Raw genomic sequence first — 9141 nt, 5'->3', positions numbered from 1 at the left:
GAGTGCTGGGATTAAAGGCGTGCGCCACCATCGCCCGGCTAGGTAATATAGGTTTGAGTGGTGGTATTGCACACTTTTAATTCCAGCACTTGGGAAGCAGAGGCAGGCGGATCTCTGTGAGTTTGAGACCAGCCTGGTCTACAACGCTAGTTCCAGGACAGGCTCCAAAGCTACAGAGAAACCCTGTCTCAAAATACCAAAGGGGAAAAAAAAGATAGCATAAAAGCCTGACATGTGTAATGGTGGTATTATGTAACATGAATGGGGGGCCAGGCCTGTTTGTTTGTTGTCCAGTCTGTAACATGGAGGGCTGCCTAGCTTGTTTGTTGTTGTTTTCTGCCCAGTTCCCCAGCTGTTTAGTCCCAGAGAAAAATCACACAGAGATCTCTTAAGTTATAAGGCTGATTGGCCCATTAGCTCTCGCCTCTCACAGGCTAACTCTCATATCTTGATTAACCCATTTTTCTGATCTATGTTAGCCATGTGGCTCAGTACCTTTCTGCAGTGGGGCAGATGACATCTTGCTGCTTCGGTGGTTTGGGCAGGAGTGGGAGGAATCAACTTCCTCTTTCCCAGAATTCTCCTCTTCTCATTACATCATTTCTACTTCCTGTCTGGTTTTCATGCCTATACTTCCTGCCTGGCCAATCAGCATTTATTTATAAAATGATTGACAGAATACAGATAATTCTCCCGCACCAGTATTACACATTTGTTATAAAACTTGAAGCAGGAGGATTTTGAGCCTGAGGACAGTTTGGGCAATGTAATAAGACCCAGTCTCAAAACCAGATGAGCACAAATAAAAATAAAAAAAGTCAAAATACTGAAACACTTTAAAATTCGGTAATATATAAGTTCTATAGTAACTTCTATATTTAGCTCTATAGTTTCTTTGTATGTAGTAAATTATTTTTAGTGTTATGTTTATCCTTTGCAAAGATGTAAAATAGAAGACTAAGTTGATCTATTATCCATCTCATCTCATCTCATCTCATCTATCTAATCTATCTTTCTGGCTGGCTGGCCTGGAACTCATTACATAGATCAGGCTAGCCTCAAATTCAGAAATTGTCTTGCATCTGTCTCTACAGTGCTAGGATTAAGGGTGCTCACTAGGATGCACAGCCAACTTGCTTTTCTAGTTTTTTTAAAAAAAACATTTATTTATTTGTGTATCTGTGTACACTTATGTGTTGCTTTTTGAATGCCGTGGTGCACATGTGGAGATGGAGGACAATTTGTAATAGTTCTTTCCTTTTGCGATGTGAATCTGTGTTGTCAAGCTTGGTGGCAAGTGTCTTTTCCTGTTGACTGGTCGCACCAGCTATTTAAATTGAGTTTTTTGTTTGTTTTTTTCAAGACAGAGTTTCTCTGTAGCTTTGGAGCCTGTCCTGGAACTAGCTATTGTAGACCAGGCTAGCATCGAACTCACAGAGATCCGTCTACCTCTGCCTCCCGAGTGCTGGGATTAAAGGCGTGCACCACCACCGCCAAGCTTATATTGAGTTTTCACTTATATTGAGTCTTCTAACAAATATTCTTTGACTTTGAATTTCTTTACCTTCAAATTTAAACTTTTATTTATTTATTTATTCATTTATTTATTTATTTAATTTTTTTTTTTTTTTTTCGAGACAGGGTTTCTCTGTGGCTTTGGAGCCTGTCCTGGAACTAGCTCTAAACTTTTATTTCTTATTTTATATGTCTGGGTATTTTTCCTGCTTGCATGTATTTCTGTGTACCATGTATGTTCTTAGTGCCTACAGAGACCAGAAGAAAGTATCAGATCTAATGGAATTGGATACAGATGCCAAGGAGCTGTTGTGTAGGTTCTGGAAATTGAGCCTGATCCTTTGGAGAAGCAGGCAGTGCTTTTAAACAACAAGCCTTCTCTCCAGTTCCTACTTGTAAAATTTTATAGAAAGAATTTATGACAGAAGCCAGAAGTGTGTTACTGTTAATTCTTTTTTGTAGATAGCTGGTTTTATATCAGTAAAGATGAGCATCAACATATTGCATTATTATTATGGATTTGTTACTGTATTGTACTTTTTGTTCATTCACTTCTGAAGAAGGTTTAGGCTTCTTGCTTGAAGTGTGCCAGCATTTAAATAATGGGAACCATGTATTTAAGAGTGTTTTATTGATAAAATTCCTAGCAGTTCTTTTCTCCTTCACTACTGGGTAACATTTTCTTGATAATAAATTTACTTTTTTACAGTGCTCTCTCAGAAGAGGAGAAGTCAACATTGCGTGCAGGACTCATCACCAACTTTAATGAACCAATAAATCAGGTCAGTGACAAAATGAAGAAATGAAAGCTGGGAATGTCCTCCCCTTCCTTTTTTTTCTTTCTTGTTTTCTTTTTCTTTCCTCCTCCTCCTCCTCCTTCTTTTTTTTTTTTTGGGACATAGGGTCTCTCTGTGAATTCCTGGCTGTCCTAGAACTCAATACTTAGACCAGGCTGGCATAGAATTTACAGAGATCCACTTCTGTCTCTTGGGGTTCTGGGATTAAAGGAGTGTATCACCAAACAAATTTTGTTTTCAGATTAAAAGTAAAATCCTTGCTACATATGGTGGTGCACACCTGGATTGCTGGCATACAGGAGGTTAAGGCGGGGGATCAGAAATTCATCTTTAGCCACATGGCAAATTGACCATCCTGAGCTACATAAAATTATGTTTTCATGCCTCTCCCTCCTGCCAAGAAGTTTAAGAGTCCCTTAACTCATTACTTCTGTTTGTGATGCTTATACACAGCTTCTCTGCTGACTTAGACTTTGAGCTGTTAAGATTATGGTTAGATTTGACAGTTAATGACAAAATTCATGTTACTTTGCAGTATAGTTTATACTTTTTAACTTCCTTAGGGCTTTTTTGTTTGCTTGATTTTTGTTTTTGTTTTTTTGAGACAGGATTTCTCTGTAAAACAATCCTGGCTGTTATGGAACTTGCATTGTAGACCAGGCTGACTCGAACTCACAGAGATCCTCCTGCCTCTATCTCCCGAGTGCCGGGATTAAAGGCATGTACCACCATCGTCTGGCAACTTTCTTAGTTTTTAAGACAGTATTTAATGGAAATCTCAAAATAATTGCCTTTTCTCTATTTCTTAAAAGGTTTTTTGTTTTTGTTTTGTTTTGTTTTGTCTTAGGGAAGGAATGTTTGAGAAAGGTTCTCATATGGATCCCAGGCTGGCTTCTGCTTGAAGTCATCCTGCCTCAGATTTCCAAGTGCTGGGATTACAGGCATGTGCCACCACACCTGGTTATTGTGGTCTTACTCTCTATAAATTTGATTTAATACACTGTTTGTTACATGCCTAAAACATGGGGGTATTAGACACCAACAATTAATTTTAACAATTCAATTAACTACTTCTTTATTTTGAAGACCACAGGATTGACTTTAGATTTCTGTATGCATCACATTTTCAACTACCAGTACCCTGTAGCACGTAAATCATAGATCATATGGTTTTACTTTGGTTTTCTCCCAGTGTGAAACTTTCTTCTAAGAGTAAATTAAATTTTGTGTACAGGTTTAAAGTTCTTAAGTATTTCTAAAGTAATACTATTTATTATATTTGATGTGAAAATTTTGAATATTGTATCTAGCTGTATTTCTAATGTAGTTTTATTATGGCCTATTAAGTTAGCAGTTTTTAACTTGTGGGTTGTGACCCGTTGGGGTTAGAATATCCCTTTCATGGGGGTCGCTTAAGACCATCGGAAAACATTGATATTTATTTTGTGATTCATAACAGTAGCAAAGTTACAGTTATGAAGTAGCAATGAAAATCATTTAATGTTTGGAGGTCACCACAACATGAAGAACTATATTCAAGGGTACAGCACCAGGAAGGTTGAGAACCACTGCAGTAAGTGGCATCTAGTTTATGATTCCTTTCAAAGAAGAGAGAGTGGTGCTGTTTACTGGAGGCGGTGGAAGGGTCTGAGGATAAAACACAGATCTTTGTCCTTAAGTATCTAGTAGCTGATGATGCTCCTTTCTGTTCTTCAGGCAGTGCTGTTTAAATGTGTGGACAAAGAACGGGCTTATACTGCTACAGTTTAAGAACTCAGAAGAGCGTATCTGTTGATAGTGATTGTATTCGAAATTAAAACCAGAACTTTAAAAGAATTAATGAATTTAAAAATAAACTATACTTAGTATAAATAATAATTTTTGGAAATGAGCAATAGCTATTCTCAGAATAAGAAACATTTAGTGAGAAGAGTAACTTTTTTCTCTTGAGTGTCTAGTATTGAAATGAGAGCTTAAATTTCCACATACGCTTTTTCATGTACTCAATTTGATATGTTATTTTTGCAAAAGTTACACAAACAAAATCTACCTTTCTGGGGATGGTGACACCTATAATCTCAATACTTTACAGACTGAGGCAGGTTGTAAGTTTGAGGCCATTTTGAGTTACATGTCACCCCACCAACAAAACTCAAGAGAGATTTTTTTTTAAAAAAAAAGGCTTACCAATGTGTAATTAGAAATGTTTCATAGATCTTAGAGTCTGTGAACTGTACTTTGAAGACCACTGTCCTAAGTAGTTTAGTGTGATTTTAATCATATTTGTTAAACATAGTTAATTCCTAAGAGGTACTTTTAAAACGTGAGTGTATTTTTATCCCTTGCCTTGACTTTATAATTATTTCTGATTATTACTTTTTTTTCCTTTAGATTGCAACTCAGATTGCAGTACTGATTGCCAAAGTTGCTCGATTGGATTGTCCTAGACAATGGCCTGAGCTGATCCCTACTCTGGTAGAGTCTGTGAAGGTCCAGGATGATCTTCGACAGCACAGGGCACTACTTACTTTCTACCATGTTACCAAGACACTGGCGTCAAAACGCCTGGCTGCTGACAGAAAACTGTTTTATGATGTAAGTAATAATTACATTTGATTATGAAAATAATGCTACTTGTATAAAGATGACTGTCATATTACATGTATTGCTGTTTTTGGAAAGATCATGAATTCTTTCTCATCTTTAAACTGCAGTGGTATGATTAGAAAGATGACTTAGGTGTCAGGGAGGAGGTTCGCTAGATAGGAAACAGTTTGAAAGCAAAGAAATTGGTTTGAGATTGTCAGTGTGGTTCAGATGTGATGATAAATCTCTTCAGGAAAGCAGTGGTAAAGGGAACAGCTACAGAGTTGAAGTTCAGGAATTAAAATTGGCATGTTCCGACCATTGGTGATGGGAAGTAGAGATGTAACTGAAGGATTATTGTATTAGTTACTTTTCTTGTCATAGTGATGAAATGCTCGACAGAAACAACTCAAGGGAGGAGTTCTTTTGGCTCTTGGTTTCAGTCCATCATGGCAGGGAAGGCACCAGAGTGGATGTTGGCAGGCATATGTAGTTTATTCAGGCTCTTCAGACCTTGATGGGTCAGGAAGTGGAGCTCAGGCTAGTCCCCACCCTACTGACTCTGCTAGCCTGTCCACAGTCCCAAAGGCTCTAAAACTTTGCAAAGTATAGTACCATTAGCTATAGATCAAGTATTTATCTTTTCATTTTTATTTTTTATTTTTTAATTTTTGTTTTAGATATGGTCTCTTATAGTCCAGGCTGGCCTCAAACTTTCTTTTTTTTTTTAAATATTTATTTATTTATTATGTATACAATATTCTGTCTGTGTGTATGTCTGCAGGACAGAGGAGGGCACCAGACCTCATTACAGATGGTTGTGAGCCACCATGTGATTGCCGGGAATTGAACTCAGGACCTTTGGAAGAGCAGGCAATGCTCTTAACCGCTGAGCCATCTCTCCAGCCCCCCCTCAAACTTTTTGTGTAGTTGAGGAAGACCGAATTCCTCCATCTCCCAAGTGCTAGGGTTACAGATGTGCACACCACACCCAGCTGGTTTATCCACATAGTTGAGCCATTCCATAGGGCACAGTGCATTCAGACTGTATCAGGTTTGTTAGTCTTTACCAAGTATTACTTTCTCTACTGTTCTTGGTATGGTTTTGGATCTGACTGTTTTTTGACCTTTCAAAATAACAATTTTGTATTGTTGATGGTGACATTTAGATTGTACTATATGATACCACTGAATTTTCAGGTATTTGTTTTGGTGTTCTTGCTTACCTTTGGTAGTTATGAAAAATAGCACATAATTAAAAAATTATGATAGGACCCATAAAACTAGGGAATTTTTAGGGAGTTGTTTGTTTGAGCCATTCCTTTTTCTTGTCTTGGTGTATTGTATTGCACAGGCTTTTCCCTGAACAGTTAGAGGGTTTCTTCCACTTCTTCATTTAGTGTGCGGTCTTAAGCTCCTTTCCCAGAACTTCTGACAGTTCCTTTTCCTCCTGCTTAAGCTCTAGGGTATAGATGCACTTGCATCCATGCTTTTGTTCCTCTTCCTCTGTGGGTTTAAAATGCACGTACTGGCTTTGTGGGAGCCTAGGCAGTTTGGATGCTCAACTTACTAAACCTGGATGGAGGTGGGCGGTCCTTGGACTTCCCACAGGTCAGGGAACCCTGATTGCTCTTCAAGCTGATGAGGGAGAGGGACTTGATCGGGGGAGGGGGAGGGAAATGGGAGGCGGTGGCGGGGAGTAGGCAGAAATCCTTAATAAATAAATAAATTTAAAAAATAAATAAAAAGAAAAAAAAAGATGTTTTGGCAGAGCTAAAGCAGAACACCTGACTGATTCTAAGAGTTGTAAAGTTGAGATGCTTTATTTATTCCTAAAGGAGAAACCTAGCTGTACATGGGAATGGATAATTGAAGAGCTGGCAGCTTGTGGAAAATAGGCCGTTTAATGGAGGGAGTCCAGAGACGGGAGTTTCAGAAGAGAATCTTTGTGAAGCCTTCTTCTTCCAAAGAAAGCTAATCTTTTGTCGCTGAAGACTTTGTTTTGTTGTTGGTGCCCAGGGGAGTGCCTCTTTTTTGAGGATAGTTTAGGGAAATGGGGAAGAGTGAAGCAGGTATTTTGGGGCTGTTTCAAACCCTTGTTCAGTACATTCATTTTTGACAGGTGCAGTGGTGTGGATAGATAGTTTCAGTTGCATACCAGCTAAGGGCCAAGAGTTGCTTGAGACGAGGAGTTGTAGACTGCTCTACACAACACAACAGCATAATAAAAATGAAACAGCAGCTGCTGCTACAACAAGTCTACATTAATTTTCAGTCTTTCAGTAACAGATGAGGTTTTAGAACAGTACTTTTGGGATTCTTACTCTTGAGGTTGTGGCGTACAAATCTTGGGTTATGACATTTTCCTTCTCTTCTTGCCCTCCCCCTTCTCTTCTATTTCTACTTTCCCTTCTTTCCTAGCTCAGCCTGCTTTAGACATGTTATACAGCCAAAGGTGATTTTAACTCCTGTTCTTGTCTCTACCTCCCAAATGCTAGGGTTATATGCATGTTGCACCATGCTGGTCTTCCTAGATAGTAATTCTTAGACAGTTTAAGCTAGGATTCCATTTTATTATCTTTATTACTAACTATTGCTTTAAATACCCTATCATGTTATTCTAAGAATGTTGTATAAAAGAAATTCTTTTTGATAATCATAGGTTTGGTTACTTTGCTGTTCTTTTTCATGTTAGCTTGATTTCTGTTATTTTAAAACTATTTTATAGGTTTATTTTTATTGAACATGTATGAGTGTTTTGCCTGCATGTATGTATGTGTACCATGTGTTTGCCCGATGTTCTTGGAAGTCAGAATTGGACACCAAATCCATTGGAACTATAGTTAACAGATGGTTGTGAACTACATGAGCTATGGAAATCGAGCCTGGGTTCTCTCCAAGAACAAATTCTCTTAACCACTGAGTCATCTGTCCTACAGAGCTTCATTTTGTAGCCTTGGTTGGGTCTGGAACTCACTATGTAGGTAGAGCTGGCCTCAGACTCACAGAGAACCACCTGTCTCTGCCTCCCGAGTGCTGGGATTAAAGACGTGCACTGCAACTCCCAGTTGTTCTTGCTTTATTTCTAGTATTCAGAATTAAAGTAATGGACAGTTTATCTACTCAGATCTTTCTTTGCATTTCCTTACCTTTATTCCCACTTCTAACGTTTTAAACTTTGACTTGCTTTTCTATGAAAAATTTTCTCAGAGTCAGATGTGTAGAACATTCTGGGCTACAGCTGACCTTTATTAAATATTACCCATCAATAAAAGTATGAATTGTTTTGGCTTTTTAAAACTATAGTTTCTCCTTATATGTTGCTTTGATTTTCAGATACTTGTTTTTAGTCAAGGCAGCCTCTTAAGTCTTTTGGTTGATCTTCATCTAGTGTGGTTTTAATTCCTTTATTGTCTGAAATGCAGGTGTCTACCTAGCCTCTGATACTAAACCTGCTGGACTATTTATCACATTGTGGTGAATGTTCACTTAATTTTCTCAGATCACTGCAGTGTTACTTTTGTTGTAGTTGTGCTAATTAGCCTAGAAAACTGGACATGGTGGTTGGTGCTCAGTAACTGTTAAATGAACAATTAGGCTGAGGATATAGCACAGCAGTCGAGCGCTTACTAGCAAGTACAAGGATCTAGATTCTGTTCCCAGCATTACCAAAACAAAGCGTCCCAAAAATAATAGAAGAGTCATGCTTAGAAATGACCATGTTTAAGATGGGCATGGTGGCATATGCTTTTAATTTCAGCACATGAGAGAGACAGAGGCTAGTGGATCTCTGTAAGTTTGAGGTCAGCCTAGCTTCCTTGTGAGTTCCTAGCCAGCTAGGCCATGTAATAAGACTGTGTCTACAAAACAAAATAAAATAAAAGTATAAAACAAAGTATAAAACAAAAATTTTATGGAAAGTTTTTTTTTTTTTTTTGAAGAATGCCTAGAGCTAGAAATATTTTGGAGAAAGTTGAGTAGCACCTCTCATTGTGTACTAGATTAGCTGAATCTACAGACACAGACTGTCTGTAAGTAGTAGGTGGCAGGAAAGGATCCAGCCTTGTGGCTTTGAGGGTCAAGATAGCTGTTGCAGCTCACTAGGAAGACAACAGTGAAGAGTGGTTTTGCTAGTTAGCGCTCCTCATCTTATTTTGGTAACCTGCAGTACAGAAACTCTTCCTCTGATAATGCTTACTAGAATAACAAGATAGTCTTCAAGTAGCACTTTAGTTTCCTTCCT

General features: G+C 38.2%; 1 protein-coding gene across 3 annotated transcripts in view; it reads left to right on the top strand.

Annotated features, from left to right (window-relative positions):
• The window catches only part of Ipo11 (importin 11), a 159886-nt gene that overhangs the window by 15632 nt on the left and 135113 nt on the right, over positions 1-9141 (top strand). For all 3 annotated transcript variants that reach the window (XM_005356759.3, XM_013349792.2, XM_005356758.2), the window contains 2 exons: positions 2225-2297; positions 4704-4907. In XM_005356759.3, coding sequence (XP_005356816.1) covers positions 2225-2297; positions 4704-4907 — 277 coding nt within the window. The remainder of the gene's footprint in view (positions 1-2224; positions 2298-4703; positions 4908-9141) is intronic.

Source organism: Microtus ochrogaster, chromosome 19 (assembly GCF_000317375.1).
Source record: "Microtus ochrogaster isolate Prairie Vole_2 chromosome 19, MicOch1.0, whole genome shotgun sequence".
In the NCBI taxonomy this organism is placed as follows: domain Eukaryota; kingdom Metazoa; phylum Chordata; class Mammalia; order Rodentia; family Cricetidae; genus Microtus; species Microtus ochrogaster.
Note: the sequence above shows the minus strand (reverse complement) of the source record. Positions and strands in the feature narration are given on the sequence as shown.